General features: G+C 40.4%; 1 protein-coding gene across 4 annotated transcripts in view; it reads left to right on the plus strand.

Annotated features, from left to right (window-relative positions):
• HELZ (helicase with zinc finger) overlaps nucleotides 1-22,803 on the plus strand; it is a 117,731-nt gene that overhangs the window by 86,580 nt on the left and 8,348 nt on the right. For all 4 annotated transcript variants that reach the window (XM_082212340.1, XM_082212342.1, XM_082212341.1 and 1 more), the window contains 8 exons: nucleotides 1,547-1,598; nucleotides 2,980-3,182; nucleotides 6,934-7,141; nucleotides 10,980-11,056; nucleotides 12,697-13,270; nucleotides 14,952-15,186; nucleotides 17,146-17,656; nucleotides 21,344-21,596. In XM_082212340.1, coding sequence (XP_082068466.1) covers nucleotides 1,547-1,598; nucleotides 2,980-3,182; nucleotides 6,934-7,141; nucleotides 10,980-11,056; nucleotides 12,697-13,270; nucleotides 14,952-15,186; nucleotides 17,146-17,656; nucleotides 21,344-21,596 — 2,113 coding nt within the window. The remainder of the gene's footprint in view (nucleotides 1-1,546; nucleotides 1,599-2,979; nucleotides 3,183-6,933; nucleotides 7,142-10,979; nucleotides 11,057-12,696; nucleotides 13,271-14,951; nucleotides 15,187-17,145; nucleotides 17,657-21,343; nucleotides 21,597-22,803) is intronic.

Genomic DNA, 22,803 nt, shown 5'->3' on the forward strand with positions numbered 1-22,803 from the left:
TTGCTGTTTACATTTGGAAATAAAGCTATTTTAAAGTGACTGTGATAAACGTGGCAAAACAAATGTCAAAGTCTCTCTTATGGAAAAAGTTGTTAAGTAAACCATACATGTGTAAAGAAATCACAATACCAGATTAAATAATGTTTTAGTGTCTGGTCTTTGAAAATATCATTTGCTTTCTTAGTTTCTGAACACTAACAAACCATTGTCTTTGTTTAATAGGTAGTGAAACAGTTTATAATTTTTTCTTAATCCGTTTTATTTGTAGTTCACCTGTCTATAGGCAGAGTACTGATTAATTTGTTCAGATTGCTGCAAAATTGGATAGAACTTGCCTTTTCCCTGGGAAGTTCATGTTCTTAAGCATCAGTGAGTTTTCACATTTGATGCTTGGCCACATATTGATAAACAGGCGTCAGTATCTTCTACGCTATTATCTATGAACAGTAGATATATTGCTTATTTAGAAGATGGCTATGGATCTGAGGTTAGTTGCATCATGATCTCTGACTTCTATGTTTGAGCCGCCTCTGACATAGGCACCCGAGATTATACTATTTGGCCATTGGTTTGTCTTGCCATCTGCACATATTCAGCTGTAGTGTGTAAATATGCTCAGAAAGTGAATAATAGTAGATATGTCTGCTCATATAATTGGGAGAATATTTTACAACAGTGTTCAGTTAGATACGTGTTATTGTTCTTTCATGTATTACCTGAGAGATTGGGCTCTGTTGTCTCTGAGATATTAAATTGAGCACATGGAATTTTCTCTTCAGTTTCTAAAATGATTGCATGAGTTTGTATGGATTTACTTATATATTTATGATATTTTTGTATAATCAGGGCACCCCACAGTCCTATGAAATGTTAGGTTAAAATATAGTGTCTGACTGAGATCACCCAACAAGCATTGTGGCATAGCAGGAACTTGAACCAAATTGCAACATATAAGGACAATAAATAAAATTTTGTACAGTTATCTCTAATATTGACCCCTTAGCATTGGGTAGATTCTAAATATTTATCAGAACTTTTGAAGTTTTGTCAGAAGTTTTGTCTTTTGAGGTTCTTCCTGAATAATATAATTATCTCATTTAATTAATAAAATCTAATTAATTCACTTTGGAGGAAAGCCCAAGTCAGTATTATTTCTTGTCTAGTGTTATAGTTACCTAGTTCTTACTGAAGCAGAACTAAATGTTTCATGATATACTAGTTTCACCTTCGAGTTCGCTTAATCACTTGTGCATTCAAAAGGCTAAATTTTCTAATTTATCACACTAGTTTCTAGTTTATTTAGAAAATATCAATTTCTCAGTTGCAAGCTTGTGACCTATTTCATTTTTATTCTTTCATTTTTGTGTAATACGTATAGCTTCTATCACTTACTGAGCCTCGGTGTGCTTTATAGAAATTAATATTGATATCTCAAGTCCACAACTCTCCATAAGCAGGGAGATACAGCTGGATACAATCTTTATAATTCATTTTAAACTAAGCTATATAGCTAGAATGACTTTATCGCTATTTTTTTTTTTTTAAGGTGAAAGGCCACCACCATAATCAGAACGACCATTTTCAAAGTGATGGAATTGGTAAGTACCTGATGAACTATTGTTGGTGGGGATCATAGTTGATTGGTTTCAAATCTGCTTATTTTCTCAGTGGAAATCAATGTTTTTGGGTGGTGAGAGGGAGGGATCTCAGAATAAGGATCTATGGACCTGTTTGGAATGTTCCTCATGGATTGTCATAAGGAAGTGTTGTGCTTCCATACTCCCTCCCTCCCTCCCTGTGGGGATAAGGAATTAGTGACCAGATGAAATATCCCATAGCATTTGAGGCATCTTCCCTGATTCTCAGAAAGAAAACTGAAGGAATTTTAATTTCCCAGGATTGGTGGAGATCCAGAACACAGATAATAGAGGAACCCCTCAATTTGTTTCCTCTTGCAATGTGTTTACAGAGGGAGGAGTGGGGAATGACTGGGATCAAGACCCTTTCTGTCTTTCTCAGAGATCCTTCTAGTGAGGAAGGATAAAATCTGAATAGGCTATCGGTGTGTTTTAGTGTTTATGTCAAGCATATTGATTTATGGCCTTGTTTAAACCTGGTGGTTACTAGCGTAGCCCAGTTATCTATTATTATTATTATTATTATTATTATTATTATTATTATTATCCTCATTTATACAGTGGTGTCTCGCAAGACGAAAAAAATCCATTCTGTGAGTCTCTTTGTCTAGCAGTTTTTTCGTCTTGCGAAGCAAGCCCATTGACGGATTAGCGGATTAGCGGCTTTTAGCGGCTTATCGTCTTAGCGGATAAGCGGCTTAGCGGCTTAGAAAAGGGGGGAAGAGGAAAAAAACCCGCAGGAACTCGCAAGACATTTTCGTCTTGCAAAGCAAGCCCATAGGAGATTCGTTTTGCGGAGCACCTCCAAAACGGAAAACTCTTTCGTCTAGCGAGTTTTCCATCTTGCAAGGCATTCGTCTTGCGGGGCACCACTGTAATAATTTTATTAGACTTTATAAAAAGAAATACAAAACTTAATCTCAGATGTCTTTTTTGTCTAACATTAATTTAAGTTAGATAAAAACATGACGAAAAGGAAAGAGAGAGAGAGAGAGAAGAAAAAGAGATAGAAAAGAGCTTGGTATATTAGCAGGTTTTAAGATTAAACAGCAGAAAATGAAAATACTATCAAAGAATATGACAATAGAAGACCAGAAGGCTTTGATGGAAAAACCAGGGTTTCAAATCTAGCTTGATTATTAAAGTCCACATAATAGTGGAGCTAATTCTATAAACTGTACACATGAGAAAATAAAGACCTCGCTGAAATGCCAGCTATATTTCCAACAGGAACCTACTTTTCCTACAAAGTATTGGGCAAATATTGACAAAGTATTGGGGAAAGTATTGACAGCCCTTAACCTTCACATCCATGTTGGATTTTTTTTTGTTTATTTTCCAGTTCAGCCCAATCCTTCTGTTTTAATTGGAAATCCTATCAGAGCCTATACTCCTCCTCCCCCTCCTCCCCCTCCCTCTGGGCCTCATCCCAACCTTGGGAAATCTCCTAGTCCAGTTCAAAGGATAGATCCTCACACGGGGACAAGCATTCTTTATGTACCTGCTGTTTATGGAGGAAATATGCTCATGCCTGTGCCTTTGCCCGTAAGTATACCCTTTCATGTTGATGACATCCTCTTCAATTTGAAAATGCTTGTTCGGGGTTTTTTGGGGAAATATTACAATGCACATATATATTCATAGAAAGTGTTAATTAACCGCCACATTCTTCAAAGTTAGAACTACTTAGGTAGTGCCCAAGGCACAATGATGTTACAAGCTGCAAACAGAGCTGCCAGGTTTTCTGCTCAGGGCTGTGCCCATAGCAAAACCCTTCTAAGGCCAATTGTTTAACCATTAAATTTTACTTTGTTTTGATATAACAGTAACTGAAAACATTTAGGAGGTCATTCTGTTCAGACCAGGGGTCAGCAAACTTTTTCAGCAGGGGGCCGGTCCACTGTCCCTCAGACCATGTGGTGGGCCGGACTATATTTTTGGGGGGGAAATGAATGAATTCCTATGCCCCACTAATAACCCAGAGATGCATTTTAAATAAAAGGGCACATTCTACTCATGTAAAAACATGTTGATTCCCGAATCCGGCCCCCGGGCCTTAGCTTGCCTACCCATGATCTAGTATGAATTTGTCACCCCTTAATTGAATTTAACAAGGTTTACTTTGCAATGGGCATAGGACTGCAGCCTCCTGTGCAGGGATTAGCAAACTTTTTCAGCAGGGGGCTGGTCCACTGTCCCTCAAACCTTGTAGGGGGCAGGACTATATTTTGAGGGGGGGGGGAGTGAACGAATTCCTATGCCCCACAAATAACCCAGAGATCCATTTTAAATAAGAGGACACATTCTACTCATGTAAAAACACGCTGATCCGTGGGCCAGATTGAGAAGGCAATTGGGCCGGATCCGGCCCCCGGGCCTTGGTTTGCCTAACCATGGTTCAGTCTAGATGATCCTTTATAATATTTTTTGTTAACAAAAACAGAGCCATGTTAACTTTTTGTTATGAGACTTTTTCATCAGCTCTCTGGGAGCCAGTGGCAGAGTCAGCAGCTTTTAGAGGAAGAAAAAACAGACATGAAGCCCCTGCCATGGTCAACCCCTTCCCCGCACTGTTTCAAGAGTTGAAAAATGGCACCAAATGGGCTGCCCCCAGTTTGCCTCCTGGGGATGCCTTAAACATTTCTGTTCCTGTTCCATCTATATACTTGAGGCCACGCACCTATAATATTTTCCTGTTTCTTCCCTTGCTTTGGTGCCCCCATGCCCGCATAGGGAGAAGTCTGACACTCCTGGTTTTCAAAAGGACAAGGATAAGTAAATCAAGATTGCTCTGTGTTTGTATAAAATGCACACTCCATTTGATGGCTGTTTGTGAAATCCTGTTCATGACTTCTATTTTGGGGCTTGCTATGAACTTCTATTTGGAGATATTCCTGCTCAGTCCATCTGGTACCATTTTTCTTTAACATAGCAAGACCATTGGCTTCCATTCATTTTAGATGCAGTTTTCCCCCCTAACTAGGTTACCAGAAGGCAGCATTTAATGGTTACAGTTAAATGAAATATGAAGCTTAGCAGCTGCATCTTTGTAATGCAATCTTGCTTTCTATTAATATCAAACAAAAATAATCAAATATTTGTATTTTATTTAAATGCGATGTTAAAAGGCTGTTAGGTGGATGGGCTTATACATTATTACTACCTGTGTCTTTATACTTGGCGAGATATCACACAAAGAAATATATTCACAATTATTTGTGGTTCTTCTGATTTTAATTTTAAGGAACAGATGATTCAAGACTAAAGTCCATCTGTGAAAGTTTCAAAAGATTTTTAAACCACAATTTAATAAGATTGAAAGAATACTTTAAAGCAAATCTTCAGTGAACGTTTTTGTCTACTATCTTTAGGGGCCAATGTAGATGTAATGCTGTTGGTTTGTTAACCATGGTTAAAAGACAGTAAGCTACCCTCTGGTATGTAACCTCCCACTGTTGTAGTTGCTCTTCAACAATATAAACCAAAGTCAAGGCTAACCAAAAGCTGTGCTTTTTTTCTAAAAAAAATGTGTAGGGGTACTCTCATTTTCCTACTCATATTGAAAAACTGCCCCTCAATGAGGCCAAACTTAGATTCACAAAACGTTTAGGGGTATGCATCCCCCTGCGTCCCCCCAGAAAAAAGCACTGACTAAAAGTATCCTTAAACCAGGATCTGAAGCCCATTTTAGGCTGTGGGTAGAGAGAGCATGAGTTCCAAATCCTGGCTTCCCTATATACTAACCAGATTGTTTACAGCTGTACCACTTCAGTGCCATAGATATCAGCCCATACATCATCTGGTTCAGAAGTAGACAACTTCACCTTTTTGACTGTAAGCCTGAGAGCAGGGATTGCCTTGCTTTTGTTGATCGGCAGCCTGCTCCAAGAGCCTTTGTTTGACTGAAGAGTGGGGTAAAATTATTTCAATCAATTAAATAAAACTGTAATTTGGATTCTGTTAGGGGCTGCGCTACTTGGGTTATGACTGACCTAGCCAGAAGTAAAAAAGCGGCGGCAAATGGCACACAGTGGTATCAAAATCTCCCTTACGGTTGCTCGGATGTGTAGGAAGGGAAGAGCTGCACAGGCTGGTGGCAGAGCGCATGATTTGCATACTGGAAACTCCAGCTTCAATCCCTGCCAACTCCAAGTAGGGCTGGGAGAGAACAAGACTGAGTTAGATGGGGCCAGTGGTCTGACTCAATATTAAGGCACCTTTATTAGCAAGGGCGAGACGCAGGTGGCGCTGTGGTCTAAACCACAGAGCCTAGGGCTTGCTGATCAGAAGGTCAGCAGTTCAAATCCCTGTGATGGGGTGAGCTCCCATTGTTCGGTCCCTGCTCCTGCCTACCTAGCAGTTCGAAAGCACGTCAGAGTGCAAGTAGATAAATAGGTACCGCTCCGGCAGGAAGGTAAACGGCGTTTCCGTGTGCTGCTCTGGTTCACCAGAAGCGGCTTAGTCATGCTGGCCACTTGACCTGGAAGCTGTACTCCGGCTCCCTCGGCCAATAAAGCGAGATGAGCGCCACAACCCCAGAGTTGTTTGCGACTGGACCTAACAGTCAGGGGTCCCTTTACCTTTACCTTATTAGCAAGGGCAGTGAGAGCCAGTGAACCAAGGATACGTCTCCCAGAGAAACAACCAGACCAGGATCAACAGTTTTGAGAGGCAGGGAAAATGCCAATAAGGGAGCAGTCCCCAAACCTGCCATATTGGAAGAAGTGGGTGCAGGCTTGTAAATGTGAGTGGCAGCTAGGCTGGGGTAAATGCCCTTGGAGGTAACTGAGGTAGGTCAGGGCCTCTGGACTTGCCACTCATCCACTATTGAGGTTTGTTGATTTGAAGAATGCTTGCTTGTGCAGTGGTACGTAGGTTCCCGAACTCAATCCATTCTGGAAGTCCGTTTGACTTCCAAAACATTCGCAAACCAAGGCGGAACTTCTGTTTGGCTGATTGGCACCGGAAACAGTGCCGACAGCTGAAACAGACATTTGTCTTCCAAAATACGTTCACAAACTGCAACACTTACTTCCGGGTTTGCGATGTTCAGGAGCTGATTTGTTCAGGAGCCAAGCTGTTCGGGAACCAAGGTACCACTATATTAGGTTACCAAATGAGTTTGCCATTTCAAGACGTGCCCTTTGACTTTTGAAAGTACACCCCCCCATTCGTTTGTGCTAGTTATTTTGGGAGATTAAATGGATCCTCTGTTTTCCCTGGCACTGTATATTTTTCCAAGTGTGCGTGCTTACAAAGATGTAAACAATACTGTTCATATTTATTTATCACATAGGTACCATGGACAGGATATCAGAGTAGGTTTGCAGTTGACCCTCGAATCATTACTCATCAAGCAGCCATGGCATATAATGTGAATATGTTACAAGCACATGGACGTGGGTCTCCTATACCCTATGGTCTTGGACATCACTCACCCGTTAGTATAGGGCAACAGCAGCTTCAACATTCAGATAAAGAGCAACTTGAACAAAATCGAAGCAGTAAGTTTTTGTTTTTCAAATTCTTAAGCGGGGCAACGTGCTTCCACCTTGGTACACTTCATCCTTAAATACTTTGCTAATTCTGGGGGACGTGGAATTTTCAGCTTTACTTAAATATACTCCAGTGAAGACTGGCATATAATATGTTGTCATATCTTATAGTTTATGGGAGGATGGCTGTCTAATGAATTAGTATGGAAGGCTTTAAAGGGGGGATTAGACAAATTGATGAAGGATAAGGCTATCAGTGGCCATTAACCCCCATGGATATGTTCTACCTGCACAGTCAGAAGCAGTACGCTTCTGAATGCCTGTTGCTGGAAATCACAGCAGAGAGGAGAGTGCTGTTGTGCTCAGGTGTCACTTGTGAGTTTCCCCATGGCATCTGATTGGCCACTGTGAGAGCAGGATGCTGACTAGCGGCCATTTGGCCTCACTTCTATGGTCTTATCGCAGAGATGGAAGCTGCATTCACATTCTTTGTACAACATCAGTGCCCTTTCCTCTGTCAGCTGCTCCCTACTGGAGGGAACCCAGGGAGTCGGTTGAAGTGGGCCATCTCTGGCTTGCAGACCATGAGTTCCCCACCCCTGTTCAAGTTTAAGCAGCTGCTATCCTTTTGTCCAGAAATAACACTACAGTGGTAGCTTGGTTGTTGAATGGCTTGGCTCCCGAACAAATCGCCTCCCGAACACCGCAAACCTGGAAGTGAGTGTTTTGGTTTGCGAACGTTTTTCAGAAGCCGAATGTCCGATGCGGCTTATGCGGCTTCCAATCGAGTGCAATATCGACTGCAGCCAATTGGAAGCCACGCCCTGGTTTTTGAACAGATTAAGTTTGACAACCAAGGTACCAGTGTACTCTTTCAGCAGCATCAAGGTGGTATGAGATGAATAATTAAAAAAAAAAAAAATTCCAAGCTGCAACGTGAAATAAATTTAGTGGCTCTACATTCCCCTGTAATACAACAGGGAAAGGAAAAATCAGCAAATGGTGGCATGTTGCAGGAAGGTGTCCCATTATATACAGAGTGAGCCTTGAAATCCTGTAGCAGGCCTTCAGCAGAAGTATAGCTGCTGCAATATACTCCTTAATCATTTCTTACGGACAGGATCCATCAGCACCATTAGAGCAGTAATTAATTTAGCAATGCATATCATTCTCAGAATTGTAACCTAAGTTACAATTTTCAGAGGTTTTTTTTTTTTTTTTAGGACAGTGGTATAAAAATGTCCCCAAATGTCAGATAATGGCCATGAATGATCACTGGGGCTATGATGTGCACATAGACGTCTGCATGCGCTGCTGCCCTGTTTATGAGTTGGAAAATAAACTACATGAGCAGTGGGATTCTCTGTTGTTGCATAATGTTCCCTGATACTCGCTGCATGTGTGCATCAGCCATTTGTTGGGGCATCAGAGGAGCCATGAGCACACCAGCGCCACTGGATTACAGTAGATACATTATTATGAAAATTGCATAAAGTAACCACTTCTAAATAAAAATGACAAATAGCGTTTGCAGTGCCCGTGTTGGTAGCTCCATTGCCTTCCAAAATGCAGGCTTTGGCTCAAACTGGAAAAACAAATCTGACATATCCATTATGAAACAATAAGCACAAAACTCCATAATATCATTAGCATAAAATCTATTTCAGAGCAAGACAGCTTTTTAATGCTGAAGGACTGAGCGCTGTATCAAAATTGAAATTGCTCTGATTCCATTTGTGCTGTTAGGATGACTTCCCTTAAAGCTATGCAGCTCAAAAATCTGCCTCATTAAATCTCTGAAAAGCAGAGTTATCCATGTGTTGAGAGCTCAGGGTACTGAGGTGCATAACTGAAAAGCTTCCTGTATCCCCCAATATCATAGACATATGAGCTGTCACAGTGTTATGCCTGGCAAAGATGTTATTCAAAAGTTAATTGGACACTAACTAGTTCATGGATATAGTCAAGAGAAGAAACTTAATTTAGATTCATGAAAGCAAGGATAATTCCAGAAGCAAATATGACGTGCCATCCTTAATTTCTTCCATGGTAATCTCCATAGTGGAAGAGGACAGAATACACTGGAAAAATACATTTGAATGGGGAAGTTAAAATTCCTGAACTTTTAATAGTGTAGCTGGGGGAGGATAAAGGAAATATTGTGAAATTCACTGAACACAATCTTCTGTCTCTCTGAAGAAAATGTCTGTCCCTGAACTCTGATTTGGGTTTGTCTGTGAAAGGTGCTAAATACCACCAATTTATTATAATTTAAGCAGCACAAGAGGCCTCTATTTTCACACAAGTCAGATTTAATTCTTTATTTACTCAATATATCACCAAGCACCAAAGAACGAGCAATTAAACTTCAAGGCTAGTTTTTCCTGCAGGTGAAACTTAGCACTGTGAACTTTTAAAAATAATATTTGAAGTCCTGAATAAAAGGTAAGCAGCTAGTTTAAAAGAGTTAAAGGTTTCAGAAGTGAAGGCGCTAGGGGCTGTTGCACTCTTTGGAGGTCTTTAAGCAGAGGCTTGACAACCATATGTCAGGAGTGCTCTGATGGTGTTTCCAGCTTGGCAGGGGGTTGGACTCGATGGCCCTTGTGGTCTCTTCCAACTCTATGATTCTATGATTCTAGGTCCTGCTTGCAGCCTTCAAATATGCATCTCCTTGGCCACTGTGAGAACAGGATGCTGCCTAGATGAGTCCTTTGCCTGATCCCAAAATGTACTTATGATCATCTTGCAGCAGATTTTCTTACAGAGAAAGGAGCTGCAATTGTGCACTTTCATGAATTCACTAATGCATGGACCTCTCTAGTTGGCATATCCTGGTCCGGAAGCGACTGCAGCAGAAGCTGATAAAACACACTTCTGGCAGCTGTGGCCTCTGCCTCCAGTAATAATCTAGAATCTAGAAGTACCCCCAGATTCAGGACCTTCCTTTTCAGCGGGATTTCAGCTCTGTCTAGGGCAGGCAATTGACCAATTTATCATGGCATACAGGGTATGTTTAGAGTATTGCCTGGCAGGGAGAGGGCAGGAAAGTACAGCTTTGTTTGCGCACTGATAAAAGGATTTCTGAAAAACTTAAAATCAAAAAGATTTTAAAGGGAAGGCATCTACAAAAACTCATCTTGAACAACTCATACTAATAATATCTTTTGCTCCTAAATCTACAGACAAATAGAATTCCAGCCTCCTAATTTCAAACCATGCTAAGAAATTAATCTGTTTTCTTAATATGATCTTACAAAGCGTTGAAATCTTAAAGCAGTAAGAGAATGTGAAAACATTTTGTCTTTCCTATCTGTATTAAAGTTACAGGAGCCAGAGGCTTATGCTAATGAGTAATTGCTACATAATTAGGAGAATGAGGTAGTCATCTCTGTTCCAGCTCATGGAGAAATGGGGAAAAAAATTGACCTGAACTTTTCTTCAGTTTCTCAAATCCTCAACTATGTAGTGGCTAGGGATATTAACAGGAACCATTTGTATATGGATGAAACAGGGATCACAGATGGTCTTCTTCGGGGATTCGTGTACTGAAATGGGTCAAGCACATGACCCCAAAAGGTTTCTTAGCTTTTCTGAATTGTCACCTATGCATTGTCTTATAAAACTCAAGTGCCCTATTTGTGTAAGGATAATTATGTTCTGGAATACGAAATACTGTATATGATTAATAGCAGCAGGAGAATATAAAACACCAGAGTTCTTTAATGATTATCAGCTTCAGCAACAAGAGAAGATAAAATACCATCATTCCATGGGTGGGTATCATCCTATCTGAGCTATGAAAATGCTTTAATTTTGTTTTTGGTAAGTAAGTATTTTATATATTTAGGTAAAAATGAACCTAGTGCTGGACCTGAACTCAATAAAATCCGGACACCTGAGAAGAAACCCATGGAAGCCAAACAGGTGTGTGGTCTTTATTTTTCTTTCTTGTCTTCTTATATGGGCTACTAGTTATTTCCCATAACACATGAAGTGACAGAAAGGAGGTCATCCCAGATGAATCAATTCATAGAAGAGGTAGGACACTAGGGATAACAAATCAGTAATGTGTTGGCTATAGACTTCACTTTTGATGGCCATAGGGTTCTTTCCATCCATGGAAGGCTTTTGATTCAGCAGAGGAATTATTGCATGGAGAACGGGCAATTCTATATAATACATCCTACTTAATTGGCTGATCTATGTTTGAAAAAGTGGAATGTTTCAGGATTCTCTCCATTACAAAATTGGCCTTCCGTGCCTTACAGAATTTACATCAGATATATAATGAGTCCAGACTAGAAAGGTTTTGTAGGCTGCTCTTTAGAACTTGCTAGCATTAAAAAAAGGTTACCAAGAATTTTGACAGTTGCTATTCTTTAACTTTTCTGTGCTGTTATTTTTTATCTATGTTTTAGTTCCCTATTACTTAGTGCTGATTTTTTTAAATTAAAAAACAACACTAAATCATGTCCAAAATATTTGTGCTTGCCCAACCACGAGACTTACTGATTTTAGAAGTAATTGGCGAATGCTCCTGCAGCTCTGCTCCCAATTTGCTCTGAAAGTTTGAGGGATCCTCTAGAACAGTCCAATGCCCTGAGCACGAGGTGCCTCTGATGGATCCAACTCACTTCCTCAAAGAGCAAGCACCCATTCATTTGTTGAATAGTTGGTCTCTATCCAATCTAATACATTTCAGTATTTTAATTAACCTTTCAACTTATTGAGGAAGTAAATACTCACACTTGTATGAGTAATTCAAATAAGCCTCATCTTCCCCAGCCCCCAGAAGAATATTGTCAGATGGAAAAGGTGGGAGAATAGACTCTTAGGAACAAAGTCATTAACTGAGTGGGATGACCTAAAGCAAATTGTTTAAGTCTTGCAGATAAATAATTGCATTTTGATTATATATTTGGTCCTTTTGTCTAAAAGCACAGGTAAAAAGCATGGAACCTGACAGTTGTTTGTCTTTAACTAAGTTAAATATGATCACAAGCAAGCAGCTGGTTATTCATTTATATTACAAAAAAGTAGTTGCTGGGGTGGATTTCAGTGATGAGAAGGTCTGGATGTTAAGGAAGGAATTCAATATAGCGCTATGGCAATTCTTCACTCAGTGCAAACTTTTCAGTGAAGGATTCTGCTAGTGGGACTAGTTAGCTGAATACCGCCCATAGTTTAAAACTAGAAGGGCACAACTGCCGCTGGTCTTTGTAACATATAATTACCATAGTAATTATAAAAAAATAATTAGCATAGAAAAATGTTCAGATTCACAAAATACACGTAGGCAGTTTCAAGTCAAGTAGAATTATCAGTGAAATGTGTTTTTAGTTACACAATAAAGAAGAGAATATATAAGTTTTACGGTGCTCTTTCTTCACTTACAACCTTGTTCTTCCCACCTTCGTTAGATTTCACATGCCTAATTCAGTGTGAAAGTAATTAAAGTGTTAAAAGTAATTTGCTTGGTACAGTCATACAGCTTGCAGGGATTTTGTTGGCTATGTTTTCTTAAATGATTTTTAACTCAAAGTAATTTGTGTAATTTTCTCCAGGTTGACTTAGAAGCAAATTCCCAAAATAGAAGCCCGGAGTTGCGTCCCAGCGCTGCTTATCCTAATTCTAAATTTCACCGCAAAGATAATCTTAACCCCCGGCAGCTGAATCTTCACCTCACCCCTCCACATGCTCAGTACGCTGTTCCTAATCGCCACTTCCAGCACCTGCCCCAGATTCCAAGGCAGCCATACCCTTTACAACAACCGCAGAACCCTTTGAGTCAACAGCAAAATCATTTGTCTGAGCAGCAAAACCAAATGGATCCACAGCAGAACCAGATAGCCCAACAGCATAATCATTTAAATCAGCAGCCACTGCAGACACCCTCACAGCTTTCCCCAGCCTATCAAACGGGCCCCAACCAGTCGTTCTTTAAAAACCCAGTCCCACACAGACCTCATTCCCCTGGTGTAGTAGACACTGTGATTTCAGAGCAGCACCCTCCATCTCTGTTACAAGAAGTTGGTAACCCTCTGAGACCCATTGCGCAGCACAACCCAATGTTGCCACCTCACTTGAACCACTTCATTGAAGAGAATCCTCCAGGGATGCCTATAGGAGAGCAATTAGGTAGGTATTGCCACCATGTTTCAAAGACCGAAATGGGACACAGTTGTTCTAAACTGAAAACTATGCTTATGTTTGGGTAAAAAAATTCCTTCCAGTAGCACCTTAAAGACCAACTAAGTTAGTTCTTGGTATGAGCTTTCGTGTGCATGCACACTTCTTACAGATATCTGTAACTTATGTTTGGGGTTCGTTTGTTGTTTTCGGTAGCACTGTGAATTTCAGTGTCGTTCAGTACTGAGTTATCTCCCTTTCTGTCCAGAGGGGAAAATCAGCCATGCTTGCGGAGCCTTTGCTTGAAGAGTTCTGTGGTGTTTGCATTTGAAACTCCTGATTGTGTTTTTCTGTTGTGCTAGGCACATTGATGCAAAGCCATGGGAAGGAAGGTGTGCCTTATCAGCAGCTGCCCTCAGGTCCTGGACCTCATTCCTGAAGGAGAATGACCTTATCCCCTCACTACTGGCCACAAATGGGCCATAAATGGTTGCTCTCATTCTCAAGTTATTTCACTTGCTGTGGCTACACTATTTTTTATGAGCTTTGTGTGTATGTGGGTGTATTTTTAAATCTTAACTGTTCTACAGTTTTCGAGTACTTCGTTGTAGTTAGCATTATTAGCCTACTCTTCTTTAAAATGGTTGAGTTATTGTTTGAACTTGCTGTGCTAGCTGGCTTGAGCTCGCTGAGGAAAGGTGGATTATAAATCGTGGGTGGGAGAACCTTAGGTCCTGGGCCTCACGTGCCAAGCCTCTATATATGGACCTCCCCAGCCCACACCTCCTGCTGGTTCTGGTCTCCATCCTCCTTGAGTGTCTTTGCCTGTCTGAAATGTGTCCTTCTACTCTGCTCATGCCTGTTGCTTGCCTAGAGGGAGGATAGAGAGGGGTTTGTGCCTGTGTGTAGAATCTAGCCTACTGTGCAAAGGGAAAATTGACATTTATTGCTCCATCCACTAATTAAACCACATTTCAAATATAGCAAGTGGTTTAAAAATGTACTGCTTTTAAATAATCCATGAATAAAATAGACTGCAGTCAAAGTGCTTAAGCTAACACATACACCAGGGAAGGGTGGGAGAGAGTATGCTCATTTTGAACTGGCCCTGTGAGAGATTACTGTAAAATAAAGAGATGCTGAGACCCCTTTTGTACGCTGTGTTAGTAATATTATATTTTAGATTATTACTGTGTCTCAGACGTGTAGAATTTCATTTATGTAAACAGACACTCGGGTTCGGCGATATATTGATATATTGTCCCAAACTGGTTTGAAGTCCACATCGTATTGTTTACGTAATTTTTGACCTGGCAATATATCGCAAATCATGATGCGTGTGTGTGTGCTATGCAAAAATCACAATGTGGGGAAAACCATGAAGCCGGCCAATGCCTCTACATAGCTCCATTCTTATTTCAGACACTGTGATATATTGGCATATCACAATGCTGATGAGGTATCACGATGCTGAAAACCAGATATTGCCTTGCCCTAACAAGACACAGGGCAGGTAAGATATATTTCAGTGTAGTACTATGTCAAAGGTACCACAAGAAGCAAACTTGGTACCAAAGGTGTTTTGATACTGTTTGTACAATTGCCATATGATATTGTGAAATGAAGTTTTCTGACATAAACATCTTCAGTACAGAAGCTGGGTAATTTTCCCCCAAAAAATGTTTTGCAGATCGTATTCATGGAAATTTAGCTTTGGAAACCTTAAGGCAACAGCAAGCAAGACTACAGCAATGGAATGAGCATAACGCCTATCTCAGTCAGGGCAATATTCCTTATTCTCACCATCACCATCCTCACTTATCCCACCTTTCTCAGCAGCCAATTGGATTGCATCAGCAGCCAGTTAGGGCAAACTGGAAACTTGCCAACAATGTAGAAGATGAAACTGAGGCAACGTATTCAAGGTAATTGTGGAAAGAATTCTCAAAGTGCAGCATTTAGTTGGAAATGGGACATGGGCACTTTTCATTCTGCCCTAGAGGTGAAAGGGTCCACTTGGCCCATCCCATGCTACAAGGAGGTATCCAAGTTGTTCCTGGAATCCAGAAACTCTTAATTCTTAGGGTCCAGTTCTAGGAGGTTCATTTCAGGTGCCTAGCTTGAATGGGATTGACTTCAAAAAAGGGCTGAGAGTGCTATGGCTCTCTTCACAAACATGGTTTTGACAGTGAGCACTTGAACCATGAGCACTGGGGAGGGGCAAGGATTAAATAAGAATCAGACCGGGAGAAGAGTGATGTCTCAGTACAGTGGTACCTCGGTTTTTGAACATAATCCATTTCGGAAGTCCATTCCAATTCCGAAACATTCAAAAACCGAAAGCGGAATTCTCAGAACAGAAGCCTCAATACAGAAAATTCAAAACGGAAGCCGCATTTTCTGTTCGAGTTCCGAGGCACGTTCAAAAACCGAGACGTTAGAGTTCCGAAATGTTCTGCTACAGAGGCATTCGAAAACCAAGGTACCACTGTACACAGCATCAAGCCTGTCATTCTTTATAGTAGCATCCCAGATGTTCACATTAAGAATAATGGTGGTTCTTTTATGGCGCTGGATACTACAGTACATCAGTCACATGTTAAAAGTCTCCTGGCACTGAAAACAATATATTGCTGAGATATATCAGAATTTCTGCCATTTGCACATTATAAATAGTAGATAAGATAAGATTGAGATAGCTTTGCAGGCAGATGCCAGCTACAACAACTTTGCGGGTCATTAAAGAAAGCATCAACTTCACTTGCCCTGTGAAAAGGAGCGTTGTTGAAATTTACTAGAATAATTTTTTTATTCGTAGCCTTTATGTCTCAAGAGCTTAGGCCAGGTAATATCAAACAGATGGGTTGACAATCCATAGAGGGTTTGCAAATTGAACCTTTGGAAGCAAAAAAAGGATAAACAAAGAGAAAGGGAATACTTGTTATGCATTTGTATACATATAAAGCAAGCCAGTCTCTTACCATTCATACTCAGCTACAATCTGTATTTGGATTACCATTGCAGAGTCTGTACTTTTCTTCCCATAAATCAACTGCACTATGCCCTCACCCCTTTTTATTTATTTTTATTTAAAAAAAATGTTATGGTTCTAATTTTGGTTTTGGTAACATCCTTGGGAGTTTTCACAGAGTGAGTTGTTTCATGCTTCGTGTGAAAATCACTACCTCCAATGAAAGGTTGGATTTAGCAGCTGGATATGTTTTGTGGGGGCACTTTCAAACATGTGGTTTCTCATGTGAAAGTGGAGGTTGTGCTACTTCGTAGAAGTGTTGTATAACCCCAGCACAGACAGTTTGTATTGGCCTAAACATATTGCAGTTTTTCAGTTAAACAAGAAATGCCTTACAAGTTATTGTCTAGATTTCTAATGGTTCCACCCACTGCTTTAAGACTGTTTTTCTGCTTTTGATACTGTTTTTCTTTTTCATTGTTCAGAATTTCTGAACAAAAAGCTTTAAAAAACCTATGCACGCCCCCAGATCCGGGTCCAGATTTTTTGATAACTACATTTAAATGTAGATTGTATTGTGATTCTTGTACAGTGGTACCTCGGTTCTCGAACGTAATCTGTTCCAGAAGCCCGTTTGGCTTCCGGAACGTTCGAAAACTGAGGCTTGGCTTCCCATTGGTTGCAAGAGCTTCTTGCAGTCAGCGGAAGCCATGTCGCACATTTGGGTTCCGAAAAACGCTCAAAAACGGAAGCATTTACTTCTGGGTTTTTGCCGTTCGAGAACTGAAGCGTACGACAACGGAGGCGTTCTGGAACCGAGGTACCACTGTAATGCTGCCATTTCTCTTGAATGCGATAACATTTTACACTCCTTTCATTTCTAATCTGAGCAATAATTCTTTTCTTGACGTAGGCTCCAGGATTTTCTCCGAGAACTATCACACCGCGATCGACATGAAAGCAGGGACCTAGTTGAAATGCCGCCACCTCAGTCGAGACTTTTGCAATATAGACAAGTACAATCCAGAAGCCCACCAGCGCTCCCTTCCCCTTCGTGCAATTCAAACCACAGTGGCCACTTTCCTAACTTCTCAGAGAACAGAGACATTGAAGTATCTAACAACCCAGCATTTCAGCATCATCTGCCTCAAATGTACAATCCCCCTTTCTCAATGCCATCGGAACACATAAACCCCCCTTCCCTGAAATACCTGCAGCCTGATGGATCATGGACTTATGCTAATCTACACCAGAGTCATCTAATGGGGCAAGGCTTTCATTACGGTATACCTCCATTGCCTCATAGATCGCAGCAGAACCCTTTTATCCAAATACAGAACCATCAGCACACAGTTGGTCAGGAACCATTCAACTCCCTCACTTCGCGAGCAGTGTCTGCTTCTTCGCTGCACAGCTTAGAAGAGGTATGTTGGTCCTGTTTAGAGGTCTGTTTAGAGGTCTGTTTAGAGTGAATAGTAAATAGATTTAATAGTAGCAAATGCAAGCTGATTAAAAAAAGGGAGTCAGCGTAATAGATGGCTTCAGGCAAGGTCTTCTATCGTTTTCTGGATTCCACTGTTGAGGGTTTTACACCAGCTGCTGTCACTTTAATTTCATTATGAACAGTTACTATATTTTTATCTTTAATACATGTCTCCTAGGATTGCTGGATAGTGATTATTGTTTTCAGGATATGAAAAGCTACCCTCACATATACAATTTAATTTCTTTTTCCAGTTCTGGTTTTGGATATGTGTCCGGATGAATGAAACTTGTAGAAATTAGCAAACTAATATTTATTAAGAGTATATGCATCATACATTATTTCAAAGCAATTTACTATTTCAAAAGAATATCCAGATTTAATATAGCTCAAACCATTAAGCTAAAACAAAACAAATAAAAAAAGACACTACTGTTTTGGTTTTTTTGCCTTCTAATACTCAAAAGCTTAGGTATTTTGATTCTTAATAAAATAAAAGATTACTTTTTACAGAGACTGAAGTCACATTAGAAGGGCATTTTACTGCCAGTGATAGAACAGAAAGTGGCACCCTCCTTCACCAAGTCAAGGTGCATAAGTCCCTTCTTCCTAATCTACAGATGACTAGCCTATGGGTCACATGCAGCTCCCCCCTCCCTCCAATCCTGTGAGGCCCATTTGTTATACCCCAGTTGCCCATACCCGCCAAATGTGCCACCATGTCTATAGTTGTTTCTTCTGAAACATCCCTAATATGTTTTCTTGCCCTTAATTTTCACCTATCAGCTAGTGCTTCATGTCTTGGATGAAATATACAAAAATTCTCCTTTCTGAGGAATGAAGGGTTTGGAAGTTCCTCTCCTTTGTCATTCAGTTCACTTCTTTCCCTAGGGCATTGTCACCTTGTGCCGGGAGGGAAGGCAAAAGACGTTTGGGATTTGAATGGAAATATTGCTAGAGATGAAAATCCCGTGTCCCTTCCCATTTTGAGATAGTCAAATGAGTATACATTTTTAGGGAACTCTTTATTTATGTGAATAAATCCTTGGCAAGATAGGTCTGTAGAAATCTGTGTTAAAAGAATCCTCTGGTCCTGAAATGCTAACTGCCTTGCACTTATTAAACTTTTTAGCTGAAGGCTTTCAGTCACATTCTAACTTATTTTAACAGATTAATGTGCAGATCTCACATAGTTTGCAATGAAAAGACTCTTTGAAGAAAAGATGCTAATTGTACACTTGCACATTGCAAGTTGTAAGTGTGATGCCCTTGAACGAAGTTTGGGAAACTACTGGTGTCATTGCTAGCTTTTCGGATTTTACAGAACAGGCCCCCAATTAACTAAATTTTCATGAAAAAGATATGCAGCATTTCTATTCCTCTGGCACTTGTTTTTTAAATTCTTTTCCTATAAGCGTTTGGTATAGTATAGTATAGTATAGTATAGTATAGTATAGTATAGTATAGTATAGTATGAGAGTATCTTTAAATGCACTGATTCTTGCATCCCTCCCCTCTTCACTTCAGCTGAGCTTAGATCCACTTTTAAAGGATCTTGACTAAGTGATCCATTTGATCCATTCAAAGCATGGATCCTGGTTCAGATAAAACAATGGTTAGTTTAACAAGCCAGCTGCATAATTTATTACTGGCTTGTAATGAAACTTAGAAGAGTTGTTCTAAGCTTGGATTCCTTGTTTGGATGTAATATTAAGCCAAGATTCTTTAAAACTGAAAATAAACTTTGGTGAAGTCCTGCTGTGCAGCAGCTGGAATGGGCAACGTGCTAGTCTGATGCATCACTCAGACTTGCTGGGGCTCATCCAAGGAACACTAAACAGCAGTTTAGCATCACATGTAAACATGGCCTGTGTCCGTGTCTAGTCCCCCCCCCCTCGATAAAGAACACAGTACTGAAGTGTTGATGGAATTTACATTTAAAACAGTTAAATCTGAATTCAGTCTGAATGTGCAGCTGATTTGTAAACCTGGTCTTGAATCCATAGTTCTCTTTAACCTTATCAAAGCCTTATCGGATTCATTTGGCATAAAATCAATCAGTACACTACAATGACCCAATAAAGGGGAGGGCACTTGATAATTCTAATAACTAAAAGGAAAGAACAAGAAGGCGCTCACCTTGAGTTAGAAAGATCCCACCACAACTATGAGGTAGTCTTTCTCTCGAGAGTATTCTATAACTAGGGTGTCACAATGGAAAAGGCCTTCTTCCTTGTAACTTCTTGCTTTAGCTAACTAGGCGGGGAATCTGGAGAAGGCCTCCAGTGAAGATCTTAAGGGCCAAGTAGGTATATATGAGAGCAGATGATCCTTCAGGCATTCTAGCAACAAGGGCTTAAAAGCACTTTGAAGTGTACTTGCCAATTGACTGAAAGCCAATGGAGATAACAAAGGCCTTGTGGAATGTGCTGTTATCGGCCAGTTTCCATTAATAATATCACACCCTTATTTTGGGCCAGATGAAATTTTTGGACTGTTTTCAACACAGCCAAATTTCCCTGAATATGTGACGGGACACATTTGAAAACTGGCAATATTGTCTTGGATCCTAAGATAAATTAATGTAAGGAAATCCATGGAAGGAAAGTTTCCCATCATCATCTCCCCTCTGCAGCTACCTCTCCAAAAGCCATTTTGGAGGGTAGGTACCCTCTTGAACAATATGCTGGGTAACATTTACATTTGGAAACTACCACCAGACCTCATAATTGCCAAATCATCAATCTTCAGGTAAACCTTAAAGAGGAATTACTAAAAAAAAGAAAAGAAAGAAAAAAGGATGATTTGTTTCATGTTGCTCTAAGCTGACAAAACCACAAAGGAGATGAAAATGCTATGCAATCAAGTACATCAACCCATGTTACTTGAAAAACAAGGCGTCACAAGTTCATGAAATGTCACTGAAAATTAGCCAAGTATATTTTGAGCAAAAATATTCCCCTGTGCCCTCAGCTGCTATCTTATCCACAAACGACATCAAAGCAAAATCACATTTTGTTTCTATGTTCCTTTTGCTTCCTTTACCTTCTCCTGTAGAACAGAGAAATGGCAGGGAAAGAAGCCTCTGTGTGGAAATGAAAAGCGTGCGCAAAACAAAATAATGCATTTTGTTATGTTGTGTGCTTTGTGCTACCTAGAAATTATTTTCATGGGATAAATTAAACCAGTATGGATGAGCCAAAACTGCCAAGAAAATAGAAGGAAATTGCCACTGGCAGATACTTCCACGCAATTGCACCCTGGAGGGAAGTTGTAAAAGGCAAGCTTGGAAGTAGCAAAAAAGAATGGTTGCAAGACAAAGTGAGAGATTAGGAATCAATAAGTCATTGCTGAGGTTGTGGGGTGTAGATGAACACTGCAATGGGATTTAAATAAATATTTTATTTCTGCCACCATTAATATTTAACCTTGAGACATTTCAGTGGTATTTACTTGCATTCTGTCTATTTTTGTACTATTGCAAAACCAAATATTTAAACTAGCACTACTCTCATGGTATTCCCATTAAAGTGATTTCAGAATGTAAGTACTGAGAATCACGGGGGGTATTTGCTACAGGTTCCATGCGAGTGACCTCTCTTCTCCTCTTTGCTTTTTTTCTACGCAGTATGAACCAAGAGGACCAGGCAGGCCGTTGTACCAAAGAAGAATATCATCTAGTTCAGCCCAGGCTTGTTCTGAAGATATAAATGCTCCTCAAGATAGCCTTGGACAGTGTAAAGAGCTTCAGGACCATAGTAACACATCTTCTTTCAATTATTCATCCCCTGAATTGTGGGTAAACTCCACCTCATCAGCCCCATATCAGAACATTCCATGCAATGGTTCCAATAGAGCAGTCCCACCAAGAGAACTCTTGGGTAAGTGATGCTTTCTCATCATTTTAAAGTATTATTAATAATATTAATTGCAATAATTTTATTATTTATACCCTGCCCATCTGGCTAGGTTTCCCCAGCCACTCTGGGCGGCTACCAACAGAATATTAAAAACACAATAAAACATCAAACATTAATAACTTCCCTAAACAGGACTGCCTTCAGATGTCTTCTAAAAGTCAGATAGTTGTTTTCCCCTTGACATCTGAAGGGAGTGCGTTCCACAAGGCAGGTGCGACTACCGAGAAGGCCCTCTCCTGAAATAATAATCATTTTATTAAGCCAACTCATTAAGAAGTTGCTGTACTATTTCTGGCTAGCAAAGTATATTCTCAGAATAAAATGCATCAACTTTTTCTCTGCATTGAAAACTTACAGATGTTTTATCTTTGGGACCAATTTCATATTACAAATATGGTATCCTGTCATTCGCTCTTTTGTAAGATAATTTGCTGCTTACTGAAGTGGATTAAATATTGTGCATTCCAGTACAGAAATGAGGCAGTGATGCACACAAGTCAGGCCTGGGTTAGACCTAATACCAAAACATGGGTTAGCATTAAAAAGATAAGCAGGCACAAACTTTGGGCTCGTGCGGTCTCCCCTTCAGTTGACTCGTCGGTTCAATCAAACCATGGTTTAATACCCTGGTTTGCAACCTAACTGTTGTTTGGACAAGCAACAGTTTCCCATATTCAGATGTTACTGGAAACTGCTGTTTGTTTAAAACTGAACAGAAGCTTTCAGCGTATTCACCTTGTGCGCAAAGGAGGAGTGGAAGCAAGAGCGCATGTGTGCATAAAGAGAAAGATAGAAAATAAGATTCAGAAACATCCAATCCTTCATCTGTCTGCTTTTGGGGGACAGAAGGCGGGCAGGTGTGGAGGACTCCCTGGTCCTAAATGGGGTAACTGTGCCCCTGAAGGACCAGGTGTGCAGCCTGGGAGTCATTCTGGACTCACAGCTGTCCATGGAGGCACAGGTCTATTCTGTGTCCAGGGCAGCTGTCTACCAGCTCCATCTGGTATGCAGGCTGAGACTCTACCTGCCTGTGGACTGTCTCACCAGAGTGGTGCATGCTCTGGTTATCTCCTGCTTGGACTACTGCAATGCACTCTATGTGGGGCTACCTTTGAAGGTGACCTGGAAACTACAACTAATCCAGAATGCGGCAGCTAGACTGGTGACT

This window comes from Podarcis vaucheri (genome assembly GCF_965113315.1).
Source record: "Podarcis vaucheri genome assembly, chromosome: 2".
Classification (NCBI taxonomy): domain Eukaryota; kingdom Metazoa; phylum Chordata; class Lepidosauria; order Squamata; family Lacertidae; genus Podarcis; species Podarcis vaucheri.